We start from the raw sequence: 27,579 nt of genomic DNA, 5'->3' as shown, positions 1-27,579 counted from the left end.
CTGACTTACTTCACTCAGTATGATTATCTCTAGGTCCATCCATGTTGCTGCTAATGGCATTATTTCATTCTTTTTTATGGCTGAGTAATATTCCATTGTATATATGTACCACATCTTCTTTACCTATTCATCTGTCAATGCACATTTAGGTTGCTTCCGTATCTTGGCTATTGTGAATAGTGCTGCAATCAACCCTGGGGTGCACGTATCTTTTCAAATTACCGTTTTCATCTTTTCTGGATATATGCCCAGGAGTGGGATTGCTGGATCATATGGTTTTTCTAGTTTTAGTTTTTTAAGGAACTTCCATATTGTTCTCCATGGTTGCTGCATCAATTTACATTCCCACCAGCAGTGTAGGAGGCTTAAGGGTGCTCTTTTTAAGTGTACATAGGAACCTGAGGATATCCATCCACGGAGCACCAGACACATCCATGCTCCCAGGAGGCAGGTGCTGCTTTGAACACTATACACAATGCTCTCAGTTCCTTGCTTCAAGACCTTGGCGATTGCAGCTAATTGTGACTTTTCTCCTCTTTTCAGCTTGGAAAAAACGTCCTCTGGGTGGTCCTGGTGATGCCTTAAAGAGAGGCTTCCCGAGAGATCATTATTCACATACTTTAATTTCAACAACATTGAACACTAACCATATTTTCCTCTTGTCATCGGGGTGACGTTCATCCCGCTGTTCTCTAACTATATGTTTCTTTATGTGTTCATAACCCATCTTGTTCCACATGGTACTGAGGAGACCATTTCTTCCTTTGGAAGGTGACAGATGCCCCTCTGGTTCTCAAGCAACTACTGGGTCCAGCGGAGCTGGCGGCGGGTGGGACCATCTCAGCCATAATCCTCCAAGGCCATGCACCCAAAGGATGCACAACGGAGTAGAAAGGGATTTCCTGGATGCATGCAAAGCTACGTAGCTTCATGACTCTTTGACCCTTTCACCGCTGTCTCGTGGTTATACATGCAAAATAGAGCAAAGAGAACACAACCAACAAGGCCGATTTTTTTTTCTCTTACATGTATTTTAAATGATGAAGAGTTGCCCATGACGGTTACAGAAAATAGATGGAGTTACCTTTAAAAATGCTTAAGTTCCATTTATGTACATCTGTGTGTAAATCTGTGTGTGTACATACACACTTTTTAACAAGAGTTAAATTAAACTCCCCACTAAAACTCATATATGGGACGTGTTTAGTGGGCATCCTCACTTATGGGGAGGCTCAACAAGATTTGGGAAGAATCCTAGGATATTTATATTAAAATAGAAAATACAGGCTGTCTTCAAATGGCTCAAATCTTTGTAAATCCAGGACGGAAGTCATGCAATTCTGAGACATCTAATCGGGAGCTTTAGTTTTAAGTTCTTTTCCATTTTGGGGACGCTCTTTCAAACGCTTTCTGCTTTCAACTTCTCTTCGGAGACCTAGGTCTCAATCCTTAAGGGTGAGCAAAAGCATGCATATTTGGAATTTTAATGTGTCCCCTTTATGAGATCCAGATTCTAGTGACTGGCTTCCTCTTTGGTTCTAATATTTAAACTCTAAAATTCTATCAGCATTAATCTCAGTTGAATCAAACTATACTAATCTGCCCAAACCATCCTTTTTCCTCTCCCCTAAAGTATTACTAAAATAGAAGCAAACAGCTAGTATACGTTTTAGATATTTGAGGATAGAAGATTATCTAGTCCAGTAAACAGAAAAGTATAAACCAAGGAAAGCACTGCCATCGCCTTAAGAACTGGTACCCACAGAGGATCAAAGACCAAAAATAATACGAAAAGCCTCATCATCTGCAAATCTCTATTTCTACCCCACGTTCTCCAAAAAAATGTAGAAACTGTACTATTTCACAGGAAAAAAGCACCCCATGATCTCTTCCCCAAGACGGATTCCACATCAGCGATTTTGCACTTAAATTTCCCCAATGCAGCCTCATCCTGTGCAGGTGACAATACTTTTGTGAGCTGAAATAATGTTCAAATTCTGCCGTTAGGGTCGGAAATCACTCATTCCCGATTCACGGGCGGTGATGAACGGGTCTGGATTCCTGACATAACTAAGGAACATACAGCATCAATCAAGCTTCCTACCCCAGCCTGTTGGAAACCCAAACAGCAGTCTGTCTCCATCTTTTAGAAGCCGATGGCATTTCCGCCCAAGACCCCGGTGCCATTCTGCTGCCCCTGTGCTCTGTGACCATGTCGATGGCCTGAGGTCACACCAGGAGGTAGTTTTGGAGTTCATTCCAGAGCTGGAGTCTCTGTCCAGCTTCACGATGGAACCAACAGATCAAGCAATCTTTTTACAACCCAAGGTCCAGCTGTCTACCTTATCATGATCAATGTGTCTGAGGAATTAGGAATTCTTGGTTAGGGAGCACGTCTACTGCAAACAGGAGAGAAAATCCTTCAGGGCAGCTGCTTAAGCCAAGAAGGAAAGGAACTTTGCACAGCAGTGATGAAGGCCGTTCTTGTCTGGGTGGAGCTTTTCTCAAAGCAAAGGGTGGATTTTGAGGGCCTCAGATGTTTTCTGGTTCTGTAAGGAAAGATTGGATACAAGATGTCATAGCCAGGAAAAAAAGAAAAAAAACCTCTACGGATTGATCTTAAAGCACTGGTATCTTTTTTACTGCTTTCTATTTGACGTGTATTTTATGTAGTCCCAAAAAAGGCAGGAGGGAGCTTCAAGACAGGACACTGCTTTAATCAAAATGGGCTTCCGCCTCAGATAAACGGGAAAGGCATGATCCAAAAGAAAACCAAAAACTGCCTCTGCTTCAGAAATTCAAATAGGGGGAGGTGAGTGGACACCAAGTTGTAGCAGGCGCCAGAAAACTCAGGATATGTCGTAATACTTGAATGCAGTGTCTTTTTTAAAAAATCGTAATGAATGCCCAGAAAAGCCCACCGTGAGCATAGTATCAAAATGTGAAATAGACGTGGGATCCAGTCTTGCATTTGTATATGATGCCTCACTTGCCTCTGGCTGCAGTAAAACTTTATTGACATAAACAGGCAGCAAGCCTGCAGGCTGTAGTTTGCCAGTTTGTTATTTTTTTTAAAATATGGCACTAAAATAGTATTTATCTTGGTGACTTCGCTTGTTGGGGCTCCCCCCACCCCCTTACATTTGTGCCTGAGATGATGCCTCACTTTCCTTGCCCACTTTCAGCCCTGAGCTCCCGGGGTCACAAGTGCTTACAGAGTTTGACCAAAGATGCAAGCGAGATTAATGCACAGTGTCTCTGTAATGATAAGGCATGGTGCCCAGAAAGTAACGTTGTTCTTCATAAACTGTTTGTCCCCCGCCCCCCAGACTTTCAGGGTCCGGGGTTATGTACACCAAGGCTCGCCCCGGCCAGGGGGTTGCTCAGTACCCTCCACCCACCAGCAGAGGGAGGCCAAGGGCAGGTTTTGGGATTTTGAGGATTTTGGCCAAATCCTTAAAAAAGTACTCCTGGAATAGGCTTCTGTTTTATAGCTTCCTTCCTGGAGGTGGAGGCCCCCTGGCAAAACACAGACAGATTCAGACATGGCTGGTCTCAGGACCAAACCTTGGGAGACCCCGAGTTAACATCTGAGCTGTTGTTTCTGCAATAAAGCATCGCCCTCTCCACCCACCCCCATCTTCCCTTTAGCGATGTCTTTAGGGCATTCATGGATCAGCAGACAGGATGTCTGCTCCCAAGGACGGCTACCCACCCGTCCTTGGGCGTGTTATTCTTCAAACCCGGAAGCCTGGACCCAAAGGTGAAGCAGAAAGTCCCAGCACGCCCCCAGCCCTGGCCCCAACCCATTTCCCTGGGGTCTGTGCACCTTTCGACACAAAGGTTTGCCATTTAGTCCTTCTGTGGTTTTCTTTGGGGAGAAGGGTCCAAAAACTGCAGATTCCACCCAAATATCTTTCCTGACTCCCTTGTGATTGAAAGTTCACTGAAAACAAAAGCAAGTTACTTATGTAGGGTCTGTGGCAGTAAAACCAAATCTTAAGATGAGAAAACCTTAAAAAATTAATAAAAGTGTAAGCATCTTTTCGAAAGCATTTCTCAGGTCCCCCGTGTGTCCGTAATAAAGTCCCAGCTTTAAAAGCCCTTCATTATGCAAGGGGGTCTACATTGGACTTTATCAGAAATAACATTACCAGCGAAGGACCCCCGAAAGTATTTTTTAATTCAAAATATGCTATCATTTATTGAGTGTGACACTTGAACACAGCTCACACAGATGCATTGCGGGTGACTGCTTTCAACTCTATCTGCAATATTTTTAAACACATTGCCTTATTAAACAAAAGCAGACAGAAAACCTTTTACTCACGAAATCAAAGTATGTACTTTGCATGAACTTTTTTGATAGATTGTATTCAAGAGGATTTAGCCTTTCATCATAAGTTAAATAAATTAACTAACATATATTTGTCAAAGAATTTTATAACATAATATAGCCAATATTCCGTAATACCTGTAAATGGAGTATAACTCTTAAAACTTGTGAAACACTATATTGTACACCTGTAACATATAATATTGTACAGCAAATATACTTCAATTTAAAAAAATGTATAACAAGAAGAGATCTTAAAAGCCATCATTTAGGTGTGGTTTCAAATCAGCTCTAAAGGCCTATATTAAAAAAAAAAAACTACTTTAAGGACTTTTTGAAAAGTAATAAATTCTAAATAAAATGAAACATTTTTCATTTTAAGAACAAATTTCCTAGATACATATGATTCGTGTGAAGATGTGCCAGTGTATCTATTGGACGTAAGTTGTTTTGGCTGTTATTTTATTTATTTATTTGTTTGTTTGTTTATTTATTTATTTTGCGGTACGCGGGCCTCTCACTGTCGCGGCCTCTCCCGTTGCGGAGCACAGGCTCCGGACGCGCAGGCTCAGCGGCCATGGCTCACGGGCCAGGCCGCTCTGAGGCATGTGGGATCCTCCCGGACCGGGGCATGAACCTGTGTCCCCTGCATCAGCAGGCGGACTCTCAATCACTGCGCCACCAGGGAAGCCTGGCTGTTATTTTATTAAAATAATTTTTTAAGTGAAATATAGTCGATGTACAATATTATATCAGTTTCATGCATGCAACATAGCGATTCAACATTTTTATAGATTGTATTCCATTAAAGTTATTATAAAATATTGGCTCTATTCCCTGTGCTGTACAACATATCCTTGTTGCTTATCTATTTTATACACAGAAGTTTGTTCCTCTTAATCTCTTTGCCCCATCTTGCTCCTCCCTGCTTCCCGCTTACCTCTCCCCACTGGGAACCGCTAGTTTGTTCTCTGTATCTGTGAGTCTGCTTCTGTTTTGTTACATTTATTCATGTATTTATCAGGCTTTACAGTTAGGGAAGATAAAATTGGGAGGGAAACTTGCCATTTGTCTTGCAACAATTCCTCCTCCTGTTGTACTGGAAATAGCTGGCCAGTGCCCCCAGCAGGGTCACCAGCACCCCGCACACGATAGGAGACATGATTTTTGCTATCCTGTTGCCTGCGGGAATCCAGAAAAGCAAGATAGTCTGTGAAAAACACAGCCAGCCAGAACACCGCTGATTGTAAATAACTCTGCAATCACACCCCTGGCCCTCCCCACCGTCCTATTCACGGGAAGATGATGGAATTCACATAAGAAGCCCGAGGAAGTGATTCTGCTTTCACCTGAGGGGAGTTTACCAACCAGTCTTATCGGACTGGGGCATCCAACACTTTTGCACAGAAGGTAGGCTTGATATGTTTTTTCATGTATTTGTGAATTTGGATGAATCTGTAGCTTTGGGGACATAGAATGTTCACTCATGCAAAAAAAATTTTTTAACCAAAAAGTGCCTGGTAGCCCGATCCTCAAATCATGCTGGGGCTCTGAACACAACCATATAGCAAACATCAATGCTTTAAGGGAAGCTTAGGTTTTCCTGCACAAAATCCAAGGTATGGAACCTTGATGTGACAAAAATCAACACTTCCCCAGAAGAACAAATCGTTGCTTCCATCTAAAATAACCACCCATGTCCTACATCAGGTCCAGGCAAGTGCCCGGTGTGTCGTAGGTGACGGATGAGTGGCCACGCCGTGGATGTGACTCCCATGATGCTTGGAAGAGCGTTACCGTGGTGCCCAGGGATCTATCCCTCCCTTGTGCTGCTGTCTCACCCTGTCCCCTGCTGGACCCCACTCTCCAGGTCTCACAACCCCCCATCCACATCCTCTACCATGTGGCTTGGTGGCATGGGAGGTGGGAGGGTGTCCAGGTCATCATCCTCAGAATTGGGTCTTCAGCCAATAGCACCGGCAGACATGAAGCTGTGATGCTTCTTATCCTGGTCATGCTTCTCTTTATTCTCTGGTACCATGTCTGGCTGCCTTGTGGCCCAGCCTGGCCTGGCCTCTTGGACGGATGTGGGCTGGTTTTAGCCCAGTTGCGATTCACATAATCATAATCAATGGTGGTTGTTTAAAACCACTATGTTTGGGGCTCTTTTGTTACATAGCACTGCTAACTGATACACCTCTTTCCTCTCTGCCATCCCATACAAATCAACCACGTGATATCAATGGTGACTACAAAATGGTCCTCCAGGCTGACCTCTTATCCCCATGTCCACTGTCTCTACAACATCCTCTTTAGTCTGAGAACTAAGTGGGTCTTCACACTGATCTCCCTGACCGTCACTGGCCCTCTGATCCATGCATCACATAGGTATAAACAGGGGCAGGCTTTTTCCCGTGAAGCATGTATAAAGTGCAGACGTGCCCATGGGGTCGCCTGGCCAGTCACCAGTGTCGCCCCCGCCCATCACACTCCACACCCTGGCCCCATAAACTACTCTTGTTCCCGGAGGTGTACCCAGCGCGACCTAGCACAGCACCTACCTCTCCTGTCCTGGCTGCCTCTCACCCATCCTTGGAGATGGTCCCCTCAAGGAGCATCCTTACCCACCTCCATTCTGCCCCAGTCTAGGATGAGTCCCTCTGTCCTGCCGTGGACCCCATCAAACCATGTGTCAGACCTGGATTCTTGCCCTGAGATGCACCCCTGCTGCCCCACGTCCTGCCCACGAGAAGAAAAGCACCCATGGACTTCCCCAGAATGCCCATACACCCAGAAAAGAGCAGTACTGAGACTCTGCATGGGGACAGGGTCTTAAGGTTGGAAAGACACCTCAATACCTTTCTTCTTCCCAAAGCCTTGGGGTCAGCTGGGCAGATTCACTGTCACCCTCCACCTAAATGCCAGATCACCAAGAGGCTGGACCCCATCCGCCCAGTGACACACAACAAAAGCCCACCATCCAGACTCCAGCCTCCACTGCTGGACCTGTGATGGGGCTGGCAGTGCCCTCTGGGCGTTCTCCTTGGCTGAATGCCATGACTTCCCTTCTCCTCTCCATTTTGGCTACCGGTCAGTAGTGGTCAATGAAAGGGACACCATTGGTGGCCCAGCGGCAGGTCCACGAACCCCAGCCGGGCTCTCAGGGCTCCGAGGCATCTTCCAGCCTGAGGACAGTCCTCGCCCTCCTTCTCTGACCCCCACAGGATGGACCCCACCCTGAAGGACAGACATGTGTGTTCAGGAGCTTCCAGACGAGCATGGGAACAGGAGGTGCTCCCTGAACACCCTCAGGTTGAAATAATTACACGTGTACCCCACTTCATCCCACAGTGATGTGGAGAGCTCACTCCTGGGAAACGTGGGGTGCCCTGTCCCTGTGTGTTACCTTGTGGGTTGCCGTACGAGGAATGGCCATCTCCACCTGGAAGGGGACAAGGACACGGTCATTCATTTATTCGGAAGAGCTGGTCGGGCTGCCTTCTGCTGCCAGTGCCATGAAGATGATAGGGACGTGGCCACGAGCAGAGCAGACCAAACCCCTGCTCTCACGGAGCTGACCTCCCAGCGGGCAGGTGGGGACAGAGAGAGCTAGGAAGGGGAGATGCAGGCATTACAGCTAAGCGGGGAGCGGGACCAATGGAGGTGGAGGGGGCGTGGCTCTCACCTCATGGCTCGGGGAATACCACACGTATGTGCACACACATGCAGCACACCCCCCAAATATACACATGCCACACACAAGCACACATACTCACGGATGCACACACGTGCGACACACAAGGGCACACACTCACGGATGCACACATATGTGACACACAAGCACACATACTCATGGATGCGCACATGTGCGACACACAAGCACACATACTCACGGATGCACACACGTGTGACACACAAGCACGTGTCCATGTGTATATATGTGCGCACACACACACCCATACACACATAGGCACCAAACACACACATACACACATGCAGCCATGCACGCAGGCATCACATGCATTGTGCCCATGTGGACATGGGCACAGACACATATATGCATGTCGCCACACAAATGTGCGTGGTACACATCCACATGTGTACATGTGAACACACAAGAGCCACACTCATATATACACATGCACACAGCCACCCTTAAATACATGCACATAGTGCACACACATGCACGTGTATTTCAAATGCATACGCATGCATGCATGGACACAACACACAGGCGCAGATGTGCACATGTGAACATATATCCACATGTATAAACACAGGCATCCATGTGTGCGCCCAGCCACGTGCACATGCACATGCATGCATGCACAGGTGCACACATGTGCATACACACACGTGCAAGCACAGTAACACGTGTAAGCAGGCCTCCAATTCTTGAAAGGATTTCAATGTGCAGCCCAGGCAAAGCCCTCCTCAGGTTTGGTGACCGGTGAGGACACATATTAGCAACCCAGGTGGTCAGGGAGCTTCCATGCAGGACCCATAGGACACGCTGCCCAGCGGCGCCCACATGGGGTTTAGTTCTTCAGAAGGAGAATTTCTCCTCATGCAGCTTTAAAGGAAGAACTCCTTTACCATAATTACTCCCATGGTCGCTGGGTCTGTAGCGTCCTCCCCCTGCAGGACAGAAAGGCCATGTGAAGAGGAAGGAAATCCCGGCGACATCTCCAAAGGAAGTGCCGACGAGAAAGCCAAGATCCTGAAGTAGAGGCTGTGACATCCCGCAAAGACCCCACCTGCTTCTCCCCAAGACAGTGGAAGGGACAAGGTCACCCCAGGGCATCCCCTGAGCACACAGAGACAGCTCTGGGCTCACCCTGCAAATCCAGCAGGTCTGCTAACAGCAGGTCCGAACCCGCTTCCCAGGGCAACCAGGGAAAACCCCAGCCCCCGAGACCAGGGAAGCGTCTCCCACAGAAACACAGACAACAAACAGCCATCTCAGCTAGTAAGGAATAAAGGAGATTTCTCTACACCTTCTTGTGTCCGGACAGCATTTTCTTTTTTGACCGCTTGCGGAATCTTAGTTCCCTGACCAGGGATTGAACCTGTGCCCCCTGCACTGGGAGCGCGGAATCCTAACCACTGGACCGCCAGGGAAGTCCCTGGAGTGCAATTTTTAAAGACAGATCTGAGATGAAAGCAAAATGCTTGGTGCGAAGGTGGTTCATTTTGAAGCGAAATAGTTTATGTGGGTACGATTTAAATATTGAGAGGTCATTTAATAAAGGCCTCTTCCAAGTGGACACAAGCTGTGATGGGCTGAATTGTGTCCCCATAAAATTAATATGTTGACGTCCTGGTCCCAAACACCTCAGGATGGGGCTGGATTTGGACATGGGGTCTTTAAGGAGATGATTAAAGTAAAATGGGGTCATTAGGGGAGTCCTGATCCCATAGGACTGGTGTCCTTATAAGAACAGGCAACATGGCCCCACACGGCTCTTGAGAAGGGAAGTAAAACTCAACGGAACACCCAAAACAGAGCAACCAAGGACAAAGAGCATCCCCTTCCTCCATAGTGACGTGAGATGTCTTTGGGGCGCATTGCATTCTTTCAGCACAAAACAAAACAAAACAAAATGCCTCCTCCATCAACAGAGGGATTGCTAAGAGCAGGTGGACTCCTTATTAAAGAACCGCTGCATAGTTCAAACGCCAACTCGTATTTCACCGCCCGAGGACAGAGTTCCAAGATGGTCCGTTGCAACCCTCCCAATGCTTCCGGAAGGCGTCTCAATACTCTGGACTCACCCGCAACGTTGTCAGAGCTGCCAGGCTGGGGACGTGGCAGTGGCTTTGGCCTTGGATAGATATCTGTTGGACAACACCAAGGTGATGTTAGGAGAAGAATGACATCTTCCCGCAGTGAACCATTCACACAATACAAAAGGCCGAAATACAACATGACATTCCGGCTTATTTATATTTGCTGTTTATCGCTTTCACAGAACCTCTGGTACTCAGAATCTCCAAATCTTTAAAAACCATGTTGATCTCAGTGCCCAGAACCTCCTCCTTTGGTTCTGAAAGCAAGAAGGTCACAGATTCCTGAAATGAATCTGGCAGACGCTGCCCTGTGAATGTTCCAATGTTTAGAGTTATCTCAAACATCAGGTTGTTTGCAAAAGCCCGTCATCAATATTAGGACAAAAGCATCTCACATTTTTGATGACGTGTTACCCTTGCTGCTGTGCGTGTGTACATTCCCTCACTGGAGTTAATCTTAACTTTTGTCACAAATGCCCTTAATCTGTCCTTCAAAATTAGCCCAAGCTTCCTGCCCCAGAGCCTTGGCACAAAACACTGTCTCTGCCAGGGTCTCCTATTCCACCTGCAGGGCCTTTCTTGCACAGCAGAATGTTCCAGAACGCCCTGTATTCAAGGGACTGCTCACCACTACCTTCAATGACTCACCTTTCTTATCAAGAGACACGTACAGGAACTGGGTGAGCCGGGGGCAAGCATGAAATTTAAGGAGAGATTCTACTCCTGTATCGCTGTTTCCATACTTAAGTTCTAATCAAGTTCTTTCCCCTCTTCGTTTGCTGTGTGAGTTGAGTTTCCTACGTCCCTGTTTTTACATGTTTTATCATTTCATTATGAATCATTCCAAATGCGTTAGGCAGAAAGCATACTCACTGAGTCTGATCAGTGTTCCAAAGCCTCTTAATCAAGACGTGTTCCCCAATAAACAATAAACCATCAGCAGAACTAGCTTCTAAGGGACGGTCAGGCTGATACCAAAAGCCGTATCACTCATATCAAATATAAATTCAAGATTTGGGGGCACCATTTTAAAGGCATCTCCCCACTGGGTTTTAGCAGAGCTTGAAAACAAAGGCCAGAAAGCAACCTTCCTCTAATTTGGAAGGTGTCAGCTCCTGGAACCCTGAGTCACAGAGGGACCCCTCCCAAGCGTGAGGCTTGCTACCCACGCCCTGCCCTGGGGTGGATGAGTCACCCTGGTCCTGGTGACTCATCTTACAGGATGGCCAGCATCAAACACTCTCTGGACCCCGTACGTAGGAGGGAAGCCCATGGGAATATGTTTAACCCAAGATCCCCAAATAGACTGTAGCAAGAAACACTCCCCAGGAGGTATTTCCATTGGCACCTTGTAGAATAACAGTGCTCCATCGGACAATAGTTTGTTGAAAAGGTTGGGAAGAATTTTTACAAGAAAGGAATCCATGGAGCTGGGATGTTAAAATTGGAGGGGAAAAAAAAAAAAAAAAAGGGGGATGAAACCGAGCAGGGCCCTGTGGAGCTCCTGGGCACAAAAGCCTTTCTGTGTCCCCCGTTTCTTGATTACAGGAAGTAGGCTTCCTTTAGCCCCCATGACCTTCCCTGAGTTCCAACGGGCAGGTTCAGACAGATGCTAATCAGGGAAGAGAGGGGATGCAGAGACAAGGGAGGAGCCGTTAGGAAACAAAAGTGCAGCCTTGGGGAAGGGTTCTGGTTTCCCCTCAAGAGATACACATGACAATACTGTTTGGCAGATATTGAAACCCCCAACAAACGGACGGTGTTAACTACTTGATAAAGCATTCTTCATTCCAAAGAGAAGGCCACAGTTTGATAACCTCTGAGAAGCACAGAAGCCCATCAGGAGACCACCTGAGCCCAGGTGATGTCTACATTGAAGGAGTGCAGGCCTCCTGGTCCTTCTCAGCAGCCCCACCCTTTGAACCATTGCTATAAAACTCCTCACCGAATCCCACCCCAGGTAGGGACACAGTTTTGAGGGCAGGAGCCCGCTGTGTCCCCCTTTGCCGGGCAAAGCAACGAAGCTATTCTTTTCTACTTCACCTGAAACTCTGTCTCTGAGATTCAATTTGGCACCGGTGTACAGAGACCAAGTTTCGGTATCAAGCATGACAAAGTAGTGACGTAAGCGTCCATTAACTAACGCAGTTAGTGGCCTGGGTTGCTTTGCAATTAGGTAACAGCTTCGTAGAACCTTACGTCTTACTTTTTGTGACATCTCCCTCACCGTGGCCGTCACCACCGCAGAGGAGATGAATTTCCACCCATCTCAAGGCCACACCAAGCTTCCAGGAAGCTTCCGCAAGCTGTCAACTTGGCCAGTGTCAATGGTCACCTCTGCCTGGTCAGCTTTTAGGTCTTTAGGGTTTTTGAATTGCTGAGGATTTTATGGGCTATTGGCTAATATTACCCCCTCCTGGCCCCCCCTTTTTGTTCAGTGATCTATAGGCACAGTGTCTGCCAAGTTTTTAAAACAAAGGAGAAACTGAAGATAAATGACCTAAAACGCACAGTGCATGGCAAGTTATTAGGAACCACGGAAACAGCTAGAAAAAGACTCGTCCTCCAGCCTGATTAAAATTCCAGCACAATAATGCACAACGTCCCAAAATGCTCAGTATTCTCCAAGTGTCTGAGCAACGTGGAAAGAAAATAATGCAAACTGCTCTCCCCGCCCCCGCAAAAGCTGAGTTGGTTCTTACTTCAGAAGCAGCCAGATGAAAACTCATAGTTAAAAAAAAAAACAAAAAGTGGCACCTTTCATCAAACTTGTTTTGAAATGAATGAACATTCTTACTTCCACTGTTGTCCGGATTTCCAGGCTGTGGCTGGTAGGGAGGCGTCAGCTTTGGGTAGATATCTGTGGGGAAGACAACACTGCATGTTTAGAAGAGAAGAATGTCCTTCCATCAGTAGCAGCCTATAAAATAAGATCTAGATCTTATATTTTATTCACAGTTGCTGCTCACAGACTTACAGATCACCATCGAGCCGCTAAAAATCACTTAGCCGCTAGCAGTAAAACCTCAGAACACAGAACTTAAAGAAAAAACTGCATACACACAGTTACAAAACTAACTGTTTAGCCTTTACATTGTACGCAAAAAAAAAAACAAAACCAAATAACTGTTTATTCCTTGAAGATTATTTTGTCTGACATTGCTACATGATGCCATTTTCCTCTGGTTAGTATCTGCCTCCAAATCTTTACCCAAACATTTACTTTCACTTTGTTTAATAGCATATAACTGATGTTAAGCCCTGTCTTTTAACATAGTCATTAAATCATTTTACATCTACAGTAATTAATGTTACATTATTCCTACTATTTTATCTTTTTTCTTTTCTTTTCTTTTTTAAAATTTCTGGACCTCTACTTAGTTAATCAAGTTTACTTTATTCTTCATTCAATCAAGTTTATTTTATTCTTCATTTAATCAAGCTTATTCTTCATTTTTCTCTGTTTAGTTAATCAAGTTTATTCTTCATTCAATCAACTTTATTATTCTTTTCATCAACTTTATTCTTAATTTTTCTCTCCTGGACTAATGTAGGAATTATACACGATCAACCTAAGTGCGCGTGTTTCTGTTGAAATCCTTGTTTTCAGTTCATTTGGGTCTATACCCAGGTGTAGAACTGTTGCATCACAGGGAAATTCTCTACGTAGATTTCTGAGCAGCTGCCAGACTGTTTTCCGCTGAGGCTGCACCATTTTCTAGCCCCACCAGCAACGCACGAAGGCTCCAATGTCTCCACACCCTCACCTACACCACTTGGTATCGCCCATAGTTTGATTCTAGCAGTCCTAGTAGGAATGATGTCTCACTGTGATTTTGATTTCCAGTTCCCCAAGGACTAGGCTTTGCTTTAAACATCTGCCTCTCTTTCACACACTCCACATCCCTGGAAACACCTTAAAAAACCTCATCTCCGGGGCACAGACTCATTTCTGTGCAGCCAGGTAGTCACTCACCTGAACTTGACTTCTTGGTGGGCTCTAAGGACAAAGAGAGAACATACATTCAATACGCATCGAGGATTTATGTGCAGCTCAAAGGAAGAATCATTAATGCCCTAATAAACAATGAGAATTTCAAGGCACTAACACAGACATGATATGAACACAAATTCCACTCTGTATTGGGGGCGGGGACAAAAGCATCCTTAAAACCCATGCCCCCCAGTCTCCATGGGAGCTGTGCAGAGGTCCCTCTGGGGGAGCAAAGCTTTCCTGAGGTGGTCAGCTCAGCTCCTTAGGAAGTAAGTTTCATCTGAGCCTTGCAGGAGGTGAGGTAGCGAGATTTCGGACGCCAGCAGGGTGACCGACTGAGCAAAGAGCATCCAGGGCAGGGGTGTGCAGAGCTGGTGCCACACAAACGTGCAAGGTGACTACATGCCTGCAGAGCAGAGGCAGATCTGGAGAGAAGCTTCCCCCGATTCCAGGACAATGCTTCTCTCACTTTCTTGCACGTGGCAAAAGTTTGCGGAATGCCTGTTGTTGCCGGGGGTGTGTAAACGCAGTGGTTCCTTCTTTATCCATCCCAGACCCTGTGCCAACCACCCAGGCTGAATGTGGGGGGGTACCTCCCAATGCCCCGCAGTGTGGCTGCAACCACTGGCCCTCCTATAACCCTGACCTCGCAGCCCGTCCACTCTGGGGAGGACTGAGCCCTTCACCATTGCAGTCTGATAGGGGAAGCAGTGTGTCAGCCTTGACCTGCATCATTAGGTTTGTCGGGTGCTCTGACAATAATCTCATATCTGCTCTGTCACGGTTACCACTAGCAAAAGCCTCAGTTAGTGGGGAAAATTGGGGAGGCAGCAGGTCTTGCATCACTGGTTGTCATCCTTTTTCTTTTTTTCTTCATCCATTATTTTGTCCTTTCTATTTCTTACATGTCTGCAATTTTTCTGATTACAAAATAATACATAGTAAAACTTCCAACATATCAGAAATGTAAAAACTTAGATAATGAATATCTTTCAAAATGCCATTCTCTAGAGAAGAAAGATTGTTAAAATTTTATTATTCCTAAGGTGTATTTTCATTTTAAAAAGCAGCTCCTTTGAGAGAACAGAAGTACTAAGTGTCGACCCCTGGCTCATAATCTCTAGGAAATTGTGGAGAAGTGGTGACAGGTTGGTATTGGAGGTCACCCTGTCCCCTGGTTCTCAAGCTTCTTTTTTTTTTTTTTTTTTTTTTGCGGTATGCGGGCCTCTTACTGCTGTGGCCTCTCCCGTTGCGGAGCGCAGGCTCAGCAGCCATGGCTCACGGGCCCAGCCACTCCGTGGCATGTGGGATCTTCCCAGACCGGGGCACGAACCGGTGTCCCCTGCATCAGCAGGCGGACTCTCAACCACTGCGCCACCAGGGAAGCCCTGGTTGTCATCCTTTTTTAAGTTGAGTGGGTCTGGTGATCACGTCCCTTCTTTACTTCTCGGAAAATCCACCGTAATTGATGTGCGATGAGTGACCTGGGGTTGTCCTGATGACAGAAGAAGCTGATTTTTCTGAGTAGACAAGCACCGATCTTTCTTCCCACTGTGCCTGCAGGTCACAACCTTTCCCCAAGCGCCCCAGGTCTGAACACTCCTGCCACCCAGCTTGACTGTGGGCCTTAATCCAGACCTTCCTCCCGGGCCCAGGAGATGTACAGTCAGCTTTCCAGCTGGCAAGAAGGTGAAGCTGACCTCAAGGGTAGTGGCCACACACAGGTGGGGTGTAGGGGGGTCTTCCAAGTCGTAGATGCCCCGTGAGTAGAGGTGAACCACATTTAAGAGAAGGAAAACCCTCCAGCGTATGCACGGACCCCTGGCTTGGGGAGCCCAGACCTACCAAGACATAAGACCAAACCCCACAGCTAAGGCCGGATGTGAAGGTCCATCTCCCGGGAATTCGGAATCCCCGCCACCCCAACCCCGAGGCACCACAGAGCTGACACAGGCTGCGAAGCACAGCATCTCCGAGAGAAAGACGGGCACTTACCAGGGTCCTCGAGAGCATCGGCCAAATCAAAGTCACCTTGACCTGTGGGGAGACATAGGACGCTAGGTCACACCGCGATGGGACCGTCAGGGCCCCCGACACCTGTCTCCACCCCCTTGGCCCTATCTGCCCAGACATCCCCCCTGGTGCAAAGGTCAAGCCCACCACCCACTGTGAGGTCAGCGGAAGACCAAAGTCCCCCCTTCTCTCTCCACCTCCCCTGTGGTGTGTTTGTCAAACCAACATCTCAGCTTTCCTGGCAGGCTGTGCCTCTCACCAAAGACACCTCCGAAGGAAGATGACGGCACCCCCGTCTATTTTTTTTTGCGGTACGCGGGCCTCTCACTGTTGTGGCCTCTCCCGTCACGGAGCACAGGCTCCGGACGTGCAGGCTCAGCGGCCATGGCTCACGGGTCCAGCCGCTCCGCAGCATGCGGGATCTTCCCGGACCGGGACACGAACCCGCGTCCCCTGCATCGGCAGGCGGACTCTCAACCACTGCGCCACCAGGGAAGCCAATACTGAAGTGTATTTAAGCTACAATGTTGTGTTAGTTTCTGCTGTACGCAAAAGTGATTCAGTTATACATATAGTTTTTTCTTCAGGTTCTTTCCCCTTATAGTGTATTACAAGATATTGAATGCAGTTCCCTGTGCTGTACAGTAGGTCCTTGCTAATTATCTATTTTATATACAATAGTTGACATCTGCTCATCCCAAACTCCTAATTTATTCTCCCCCCGGCTTCCCCGTTGGTAACCATAAGTTTGTTTGCTATGTCTGTGAGTCTGTTTCTGTTGTGTAAATAAGTTCATTTGTATTATTTTTTTACATTCCACGTATAAGTGATACCATATGGTATTTGTCGTTCTCTGTCTGACTTATTTCACTTAGTATGATCATCTCTAGGTCCATCCATGTTGCTGCAAATGGCATCCCCATGTTTTTTGTTTTAATTAAAAAATTTTTTTAAATGTTTTTTTGGCTGCATTGGGTCTTTGTTGTTGCGTGCGGACTTTTCTCTAGCTGCAGCGAGCGGGGGCTACTCTTCATTGCGGTGCGCGGGCTTCTCATTGCGGTGGCTTCTCTTGTTGCAGAGCACGGGCTCTAGGCACGCGGGCTCAGTAGTTGTGGCACGTGGGCTCAGTAGTTGTGGCTCACAGGCTCTGAAGCGCAGGCTCAGTAGTTGTGGCGCACGGGCTTATTTGCTCTGTGGCATGTGGGATCTTCCCAGACCAGGGCTCGAACCCGTGTCCCCTGCATTGGCAGGCAGATTCTTAACCACTGCACCACCAGGGAAGTCCCTGGTATCCCCATCTTAAAGAGGAGGGAGATGCTCCTAGGATCTCAGCTGCCTCGAGCAAAACACATAGACATCTTGGAAAGCCAAAGAACCCGTGCATTCTGCAAACATTTATGAACTGCAACTCTGATCCAGGCACACTGTTACCCAATGGGGACGGGACCTTAATGACACTAGCCCTGCTTCCTGGTTCTTTAGGGGAGAGAGACCCGTGAATATCCCTAAAGGTGGGGACAGGGTGCAGTGGGGACCACAAGGCAGCGGGGGCAATTTCACGTCTTGTGTGAGCCGACCTGGAGGTCTGCCTGGAGGAGGTGACATGTGAGCCGTGTGGAAGATAGTGGTTTACGCACCGGGAAACACTCTGACCCCGGTTTACAGCTCAGGGGATGCCTTTGGGAGATGCGGTACAGTGGCGGCTCTGTGGTTGGAACTGTGGATATTTTCCTTTATGGCTAAGCAGAATGCATCTTGGACTGAGGCCCAGAAACACGCTGCCCTTGCCTCTCCGTGACACCCCTGCAAGCATTTCACAAACATTTCAACCCCGGCTCCCTCCCAGTGCGCAGGGGCTCAGAAATTTTGTTGGCGTGCGAGCTTCAGACTTGCTAAAAATACTATGAGGAAGTCTAGGGTCTGGAGAGAAGCGGAGGCTGGATTTCAGCTTTCTTACAAGCTCAACTCGGAGAAGCTCGGGTGGATAACAAGTGAGTCGGGGGACCGGCACCGACTGCTCACGGGTACGGGGCTCCTTACGGGGGTGATAAGAGCACTCTGGCATTCGATGGTGGTGATGGCTGCACAAAATTGTGAATGTGCTAAACAGAAATGTCTGCACTATTCACCTTCGAAGAGTTCACAGGGTGACTCTTATGCGTGTGAATTTTATCTCAAAAAAACCCCACAAAACCTTTTTAACGAGCTGAGGGTTCCTCTCCTGCCAGTTTAAGGGCTTCTTCCCACACACATCCCACCCACCACCTTCGCCGCCTCTAAAACTAAAGAAGCCCGATCAGAAAACCTCTGAGCTCCTGACCAATTTGTATCTCATCTTTGGCTGATAAAAAAGAGCTTTTTCAAAGAGCTTTGTTGAGACAGAATCCACAGATTATACAATTCACCCGTTTAGAGCACGCAATCCAGCGACATTTGGTATGTTTATAATGAATGCTATGCAACCACCACTTCTCTCTGGTTCCAGAACACGTTCATCCCCCAAAAGAGACCCCGTCTGCATTAAGACTCACTCCCTATCCCCCCTGCCCAGCCCCTGACACCCCAGACCCACCCTCTGCCTCTGTGGACTGGCCTGTTCTGGACGTTTCCTAACAATGGACTCACACACGGTGTGCCCTTCTGGGCCTGGCTTCTCTCACCGAGCATCCTGTGTTCAAGGTCCATCCACGTGCTCAAGCATCTCAGTGTGAAATCCTAAATCTGCACAGGGCAGGGTTTCCTCAGGCAAAGACACTGCTCTCAGGCCCCCATGACCTGTTCCCCGCTTTGTCGCTCTGCCGGCAGGCTGTCGGAATGCTCACCGCCCGTCGCTTTGCTCTCCAGGGCCTCGGCTCTGACGGCTGCCACGTGCAGACAGGCCTGGAGGCACCACCCTGTGCCCCCTGCTGCCCTGCACCAGACCTGCCTCGAAAACGTCGCTGGGGACCTATTAGGATGCTTAGCTGTCTATGAGCACCTACTATGTACCAAGTCCCACTGCAAGCATCTGCAGGTCACCCGAGCATCCCTCTTTCTGCCCACGAGGGGACGTCAGCGTTACGACCATGCCCTTGTCCCAGCCAAGGGGCCTGAGTTTCCAGGAGCTTAAGGGCAATGTCAGGTTTTGCACCCAGACCCTCCAGGAGCCCCAGTCCCAGCCCCTGTGCCTGGAAGGGGGCTGGCGGGAAGCGGGGGGACACCGTTTTCCTAGACCCTGGGCGTCCTAGACTCCCTGAATCTGCCTGGAGGTCGTTTTGACCCGTCCAGCCTGGGGTCAGGGAAGCCCTTGGCCTGGCCCGGCTGGCATGCCATGGGGGCAGCTTCTGGGGCTGCTAGTCAAGGGAACTGGGACCCTAGTGCGTGGACACCCCCAGGCAGGGGTTTCCGGAGCTAGGACCGGCCCAGGCACTGGACAGCAGAAGAGCTGAGGTCAGAGCGAACCCAGCGGCAGCCTCACGGTCCGGACTGGAGGCCGGGGCTCGGTGCGTTTAGAGGCCAAACCCCGGAGAGCCGTCCCTGACACAGGGAGGTCCCGCATCTGTCCTCATCGCCCCTCTCTTTGGCCAGGGTCTGTGTCCCGCCAGCTTCTGCCAGGTCCTCTTCTGGGGAACAAGCTGGCCACTCTCTGCTCTGGGTCATTGTCCAGGGGCTGAGGGACAGGAATCAGCGTCAGCCTTGGGGATTCTGAAGATACATTCCTTCCAGGGCTGCCAGTGGGGCTGTGGCTGACCCTCCCTCCCCGTTTGAAAGGACAGATACCGGCGCAGGGCCCACAGTGCCCTCAGCTACAAGGACAGCTCTGGAATTTGCATTCTAATCGCCTGTTGACAGTTTACAAAGGACTCTCACCAGGCTCGTCCCAGGCATCCCATAAAGAAGCCCCTAAACCATGTCCTCCAACCTGAGTGTCAGGCCACTCACTCCCTGTTCTGAGATGATCCATGCCTCTGTTATCTGTCTCCTCCAGGCCTCTCCCAAATCCCTTGCACACCCAACGGGCTGGGCGGGAGCTGGCTGTTTTCCAAAAGGGCCCTGGGTCGTCTCTGGGGATGTGGTAGCCTTGCCAGCTGGCCTGCTTGCAGCCGGAAGCCAGGGAGCGCCCTCTGGGGCTTTGAGAACAGCCACGTCCCTCCACCCTGCCCTAACCCCATTCTGTGTCCCCTTCTCTTTCCAGCAGCCTCCTTCCGTTTGGAGATGCTTCTGACGAGGAGAGGTTTTAGGGGCAGCTGTCCCTAGTTGTGGCGCTACAGGGAGGCCCGTGAGCGTGACTCACGCACAAAGCCGGCGGACCGCACCCAGTATGAGGCGCTCCCTTACCCTCGGCTTGGTGACGATCCAGTCCCGCAGGCCAGGCTGGCGTGCATCGGACGCCCTCTGCTCTCCAGAGGGGCTGCAGCCAAGACCCTCCCCATGTGCTTTCAAATCGTAGCCCCACTGGGGGCAGCCCTGCCAGGCGCATCACTCAGGTGGACGATGCTGATTCAGAGGCTCCCTCTCGGTGGAGCTGGGGGGCAGGGGGGATGCAGCTCCCCAGGGCAATTACTTCCACTAGCTTTTTGTTTTTTCCACTCAGAGCCTAAGACGGGGCTGGGAACATAAGACGTGTTTCTGATCTGCTTAGTTTAGCTGGCTCGGCGGTTTCTAATCAGTCCCACATGTTCTGGGATCTGTAAACACCGAGGGGAAAGCAGCCGCGTGGGTTCTGGGATCATAATGCTGGTCACCCATTGCTGACATCCTGGAGATGGGGGTCTAAAATGACTCATGCTGCTGGGTGGGAGGTCTTAGCATCATACCCAAGACCCCCTACCCTCCAAAAAAAAAGCTGTTTAGGACGGATTTTGAGACGAAACCACCTGAGTGGCACTTGCAGGAATTCTTTCGTTATCTCTAGTAACCAATCCCCTCCCTCCCCAGTCAAATTCTACCCCAACAAGATTCTAAGGTGCTTTGTATCAGAGTTCGCTTCCCTGAAATTCTCAGACCCACAAGCCTACAGGACAAAGGGCATTTTTGCAAAGGGCAGAGCTGTTGGAATAATCAAGACACGGTGCCGAGGATGACACCACGCACTAGAAAAAACCCACCACGCCTCCACGGCAGTGACCACGACGATAGAGGCACACGTCCAAGTTCCCACTAACTAACCCCTGAATGATTCCCTCTGAAGGAGAAAACCAGCCCCAGGCTAGCTCTGAGAAGAGGGGGGAAAACTGATTACTATCTAAAGCCCTGGCACCATTTACAGCCGTTAGCAGCAGAATTTATAGGTGCTGAATTTAATTACCTTTGAGTGGGTCCATCAGGGGATAAGAATGCCACCCCTCACAGGCAGGCAGCATCTTAGATTTTATTATTCCAGCCAGTGTCCTTGTATCTGTGTCCCTTCGGGAAGGGCTGCGCTTCAAGACAATTGCTTTCCATAGGAATTTACAGGCTTCATCTGAAGCGCGGGTTAATTTAAGCCAGTCCTTCCGGGAATCAGCGGTCACAGATTAAGCCACTTTGCATGCCATAGTCTGTAGGACTCTCTTGTCCTTGAGAGATTTCACCCAGCTGAAGCAGGACTCCCAGGGAACAAATCCTGACTTCCTTCAGGCAAATTTAAGGTGCCCCTTTTGACTCTGGCTCAACTGTCTTTAAAAATACTATACTTCAGGGGACTTCCCTGGTGGTCCAGTGGTAAAGAATCCGCCTTCCAATGCAGGGGACGCGGGTTTGATCCCCGGTCTGGGAACTAAGATCCCGATGCGGCGAGGCAGCTAAGCCCGTGCGCTGCAACTACTGAGCCCGCACGCCTCAACTAGAGCCTGCATGCCGCAAACTATGGAGCCCACGCGCTCTGGAACCTGCAGGCCACAACTAGAGACAAGCCCGCGAACTAGAGGGAAGCCCGGGCGCCACCGCAAAGATCCCGTGTGCCACATCTAAGACCCAATGCAGCCAAAAATAAATAAATAAATATACATACGTAAGTAAATAAAATAAAATAAAAGTACCATACTTCAATTTTTTAAAAAAATATGTACAGAAAGCATATTACAGCGGCTCTTTCCCAGGATGCTGAGATTCATGGAGTAGAGAAAAGAAAGCATCTGCCTAGGTTAGCGGTTCAGATTTACAAGGGAGAAAAGGAAGGGATGCGTCCAAGTGGGGAATTGTTCCCGGTGGATCTTGGTGCATCATCGGCAGGTTTCCACCTCCTGCTCCTGGAACAGCTGTGTCACCAAGTCCATTCCAGTCTCTAGTTTCTCCTGACATTTCGGTTTCCTGCAGGACAGCAAATATTCTTAAAGAGAGCTGGGTTCTCACCCTGCACAGCTCGACGTGAATATCCAGCTACTTGGTGACTGACACCCCACACAGCTCCTCCATGACCTCAGCCCCTGATAGCAGCCCAGTTTCGCCCCAAAATGTCTACCAGTTGTCTGGGTTCCTGACGTCCCAAAGGGCCCTTCTAGCACATTGCAGACGGAAGCCCTCTGTACCAGTGCACAGAGTCCCCAGGAGGAGAGGTATTTGGTCACAAAGCAGTAAGGAATGATTATCTGCCCAAAAAGACAAGACATGCGTCATGAAATGGAGACTTGGGGAAAACGCTGCAGGCCATCTGAGGAAGCGGCGTCGGATGGCGTGTCCTAAACCAGCCTTCCCAGAGTGACATGTGCACAGGGATCCCTTGGGACACGGGTGACACACAGACACTACTATGTCAGGTCTAGTTTGCTTTGGGAGGTGACATTTCTTACCAGCTCCTAAAGGTACTGAGGTTGCAGGTCCAGGGACCTCCCTTTGCAGGATAAGAACTTTTATCTTTTTTTGGGGGGTCCCATAACAGAATACCACCAACTGGGCAGATTAAACAACTGACATTTATGTCTCCCCATCCTGGAGGCTGGAATCTGAGATCCCAGGTGTGGGCAAGGCTGGTCCCTCCTGAGGCCTCTCTCCTGGGTGTGTAGACGGCCGTCTCCTCCTTGTGTCCTCACAGGGTCGTCCCTCTGTGTGTCCCTCATCTCCTCTTTTTATAAGGACACCCATCTTATGGGATCAGGACCCACCCTAGTGACCTCATTTTATTTTACAAATTTTTTAATTTGCTTAAGTCTTCTTTTTCAAATTGAAGTATAGCTAATGTACAATATTACATACATTTCAGGTGTACAACATAGAGATTCACAGCGTTTAAAGGTTATACCCCTTTTATAGTTATTATAAAGTAGTGACTATACTCCCTGGGCTGTACAATATATCCTTTGACTTATTTTAGGAGTTGGGATTTTTTGTTTTTTGTTTTTTTTGGCTGCGTGGCTTGTGGGATCTTAGTTCTCTGGTCATGGATGGAACCCGGGCCCTCGGCAGTGAGAGAGTTGAGTCCTAACCACTGGACCTCCTGAGAATTCCTTGGAACTTATTTTATACGTAATAGTTTGTAGCACTTAAGCCCCTCCCCCTCATTTTCCCTTCATCACCTTTTTAAAGACCCCCATCTCCAAGCACAGTCCCATTCTGAGGTCCTGGGGGATAGGACTTGAACATATGAATTTGCGGGGGACACAGGTCATCCTGTAACAGACTCAAACCCACAGGAGATTCTCAACCATCGCGGAGGCACCTTCCGACAGCCTGGGGGAGTGGGATGGAACAGAGGCAGTCTCCCGGGGGGTGAAAAGGAGAGGGTCTTCAGCACAGCCGTTTGAAGACAGGCCACTCACGGCGCGCCGGTCCACACCACAGCTGTCCCCTCAGCCTCAGAGCTTCTGTCGCAGCGCCTCTCAGACCCTCAAGGGCATTCAAATCAGCCCGGAATCTGGCTACAGGCAGAGTCTAGGTCAGCAGGTCTGGGTGACTCTAAAACATCATATCTCACTACCTCCCAGGGGATGTTGGTGCCACTGGTCTGGGGACCCCACTTTAGAAGCCCATGATGCAAACAGGAATCATCCTCAGTTTCAGGGGATGGAGATCCTCTTTTCACCCTCCAGTTGACTGAACCCCCAAGGTCCAGGAGGTCCTCACCCTCCAGGGGTATCACAGCCTCAGTTATGGGGGGAGTCATAGAAGAACCCCTGTCTGCTTCTTCCCACAGGCAGGAGAGAAGGTGGCCTTGAACCTTGACCCCCATGGGTGAAGCCCCAAAACATTCCAAGGAGATGCCAGTTGGACCAACTTCACATGAGGAGCTGAAGGAATCTGACATCCCATGATCCCCAAAGGAGCAAACCGACCGTGCCTGGTAGGAGGCTGAGTTGCCTGAGCCCGCAGGTAAACCCACAGTTCCTACTGTGTGCACAGCAGCAGGAATAAATGCTCAGGCAGGTTTTGCTGTCTTGGTTTCTGGGCGGGTCTGTGTAGAGTCAGAGCTCTGCCCTTTTGCTCTTCCTTCAGCCCTGGTGTCAGTTCACGGACTAACATCTCCCTGCAAACAGAAGCGCCTGGACTGCGTTTCTGCGTGACCCACGTGCCGGGGGGCAAGATGTGCAGACAGCAAGGAATCCTGGAAGGGTTTCGGGGAAGATCCTGGGCTCTGGGTGCCAGGATGTCTCACAAAACCACATCTGCCCCTAAACAACCATCCTCAAACAGGGTAAACAGGAAATGCCACAAGAATGCCATCCAAACGAAATCCTTTAAATTCCTAACCTACAACACTTCTCACTCTTAAATCCCGCCTGGGCCTCCCTCTCCTAAAATTCAAAGGACCAAAGGAGCTTATTTAATTGCTATTAAATCCTACATGTCATGGGTAAATTATAGTTCCCAAACTAGGTCCCTCCCCACCTCTGCTCTCTGACAAACCAAAATCCTGGCATCACCAGAAGAGCCTGTATTGGAGTTTGGGGCGTAAACAATTCAGATGCTTTTAATTTGCCAACAGGAGGGGTGACATTGATGAGAAACGTCTAAACACCTGAACGGAGGCTGCGCTTCCAGCAAACCCAATCTTGGGTGATCGGTCCCACAAAACCAAGCTGTGTCTCCGTTCCATTGTCCCCATACAGAAACGCAGCACTGATATTTTAAATCGAAAACAAGGAATTGAAAACTCCCAACACGCCCCAGGAACACGGGTCACTTTTTTCCATGTGTGACACACAGAGATCAAAAGCAGACACCAAAAACAGTTCGCTTCTAAGAGCTGTGACTCCACATCCCACACTTCTGGATCCAATTCCCAGACCCCGAGTTGGTACCCGGCCCCTTTTTCTCCCCTCAAAGCCATCATACTTGGGCTATTGTTTTCTGTTTTTTGTTTTTCTACAATCTGGCACGTTAGAGCCATTTCCTGAGTGGAAGTGGTTTGGGGCAGTTTTTTTTTTTTTTTTTTTAAAGCAGCCAGATAGAAATGCACACCCACACAGCTCTCCCCAGAAGAAACCCTCCCTTACCTCGGATGTGCATCAGAAAACACAGGAACGTGAGGTAGAAGAGGCCCCACCAGGGCTGCATCCTCGGCTTCTGTTCAGGTGAGCCTTCAGTGTGCACGCTGGGCTATCTGGCCACCCCACCCTTGCTGGACGGATGTGCTGACTTCTGCTTCTCAGTTTGCAAGGGAAACAGGCAATGTCTCCAAGCAGAAAGGATGAACCAAACTTGAGTGCCTCTGCCAGCATCCGAAGGGCTGGGCGTTCCGTCCCAAACTGCACAGCCCGGAGCCCGTGAGGCGTGTGACTGCACGCTGAAAGGCGTCCTGGGGAGCCCGCCTCCCTGCGCTACGCTGCCAACCAGCCTCAGGATGCTGGGCAAACAGGTGGCTGCCCCGCACCAATGGGTGTCCTGGGCTTTGGGTAGCTGGCACACCTGCCTGGCAGGTCTGCTTCCCGCGGACATGGGAGATGCACCAGGATCAAAGGCGCCAACCCTGGGTGCAGGCAGGACACTCCCTGCCCGGGGTCCTGCCCCAGAACCCTTCTACAGAGCGACGCCAACGCCAGACCCAGCAGAGCGCCAAGGCAACGATCAGAGTATAGACCCATGTTTAATCTCTGCTTCTGCGACTTGAAGACCCTGTACCTTTAAAGAGACGTGCTGTATCCGTGGACCTCAGTTTCTTTGTAGGTGGCCGGACAGTTAGTCTGGCTGAGGATGCTGGGGCCAGAGAAGCAAATTTCACCTGGCCCTCTCTCCGTGTTTTCCACTTGAGCTGTGTAAGAAGTGGTTGGATATAGGCTTCTAGAAAAGAACCCCTCTGTGTGGAGGGAAGCATTTTGTTTCCAATTGCATACACCTGAGTTACACCTTTCAGATAGAAATTATATTATATACGATATATATATTACTTATATATAAATGTATAAATTTTACATACATCTCGATATATATATTACAGTACAATCTGATGCAAACTATCATATATAGAATGGATCAACAGGGGATGCACACAGAACAGCACACAGAACTATACACAGAACTATAGTCAATACCCTGTGATACACTGTCACAGAAAAGAATATGAAAAATAACGTGTACATGTGTAACTGAGTCACTTTCCTGTACAGCAGAAATTAAACACAACATTGTAAATCAATGATACTTCAGTAAAATTTTTAAAAATAAAAAAAAAAGAACTGGTTGGAAGCACCAGATTTATTTTATTTTTTATTTTTTAAACTTTTATTGGAGTATAGTAGACTTACAATGGTGTGTTAGTTTCAGGTGTACAGCAAAGTGAACCTGTTATACATATACATATATCCACTCTTTCTTTTTTTTTTTTTTAAGATTCCTTTCCCATATAGACCATTACAGAGTATTGAGTAGAGTTCCCTGTGCTATACAGTAGGTTCTTTTATTTTTTAATTTTTTTACATCTTTATTGGGGTATAATTGCTTTACATTGTTGTGTTAGTTTCTGCTGTATAACAGAGTGAATCAGCTATACGTATACATATATCCCCATATCTCCTCCCTCTTGCGTCTCCCTCCCACCCTCCCTATCCCATCCCTCTAGGTGGTCACAAAACACCGAGCTGATGTCCCTGTGCTATGCAGCAGTGGAAGCACCAGATTTATAAATTCCAGAGTTTCCAGCTGCACAGCATGGGACATCAGATGAGCTTGTGCATTCATTCAACAAACATTTGACGCACAGCTGTTTTGAGTCAGAGAGGCAGGCTAGATGCCGGCTGTGTGGAGACAGAGAAAGAAAAGTTGTTTACAAAGAGGAGCAGGGAGTTGCAGTGTAATGTTCGGTAATATGGGGGAGCACACCAAGGCCGAGGGGGCTCCTGGGAGGCTCTGCACCCAGCTTGTGTCCTAGAGGCTTCTGGGGAGGGTTGTAGCCTCACACTGATTTGATTTGATTTGATTTTCTCTTCTCTCATGTTATACCAGCATATGTGATCTTCGTTCCCAGACCAGGGATTGAAACTGCGCCTCCTGCCCTAACCACTGGACACCCAGGGAAGTCCCACCTCATGCTGAATCTAGAGGCTGGGTAGGAAGG

The 27,579-nt window shown here is 48.6% G+C and overlaps 1 protein-coding gene across 1 annotated transcript; it reads right to left on the bottom strand.

Moving 5' to 3' along the window:
- Positions 1 to 1,800: 1,800 nt before the first annotated feature.
- XG (Xg glycoprotein (Xg blood group)) lies at positions 1,801 to 25,741 on the bottom strand. The gene is made up of 8 exons (XM_079726954.1): positions 25,523 to 25,741; positions 16,116 to 16,157; positions 14,103 to 14,126; positions 12,924 to 12,986; positions 10,112 to 10,174; positions 7,743 to 7,778; positions 5,402 to 5,518; positions 1,801 to 2,549 (listed from the first exon to the last, which is right to left on the bottom strand). Exons 1-8 carry the CDS (start codon positions 25,581 to 25,583, stop codon positions 2,533 to 2,535), a joined length of 423 nt encoding a protein of 140 aa, XP_079583080.1. The 5' UTR covers positions 25,584 to 25,741; the 3' UTR covers positions 1,801 to 2,532.
- Positions 25,742 to 27,579: the final 1,838 nt, after the last annotated feature.

The sequence above is a fragment of the Hyperoodon ampullatus genome (genome assembly GCF_949752795.1).
Source record: "Hyperoodon ampullatus genome assembly, chromosome: X".
Lineage (NCBI taxonomy): Eukaryota > Metazoa > Chordata > Mammalia > Artiodactyla > Ziphiidae > Hyperoodon > Hyperoodon ampullatus.
Note: the sequence above shows the minus strand (reverse complement) of the source record. Positions and strands in the feature narration are given on the sequence as shown.

What these genes read in the sequence shown, in the direction of transcription:
- XG (XM_079726954.1), bottom strand. Translation starts at nt 25,583, where the DNA reads ATGCAGCCCTGGTGGGGCCTCTTCTACCTCACGTTCCTGTGTTTTCTG. An exon ending in CGATGCTCTCGAGGACCCTG is followed by an intron (nt 14,127 to 16,115) that starts GTAAGTGCCCGT and finishes CTTTGTCCTTAG; the next exon opens with AGCCCACCAAGAAGTCAAGT. An exon ending in CACCAAGAAGTCAAGTTCAG is followed by an intron (nt 12,987 to 14,102) that starts GTGAGTGACTAC and finishes TCTTCCCCACAG; the next exon opens with ATATCTACCCAAAGCTGACG.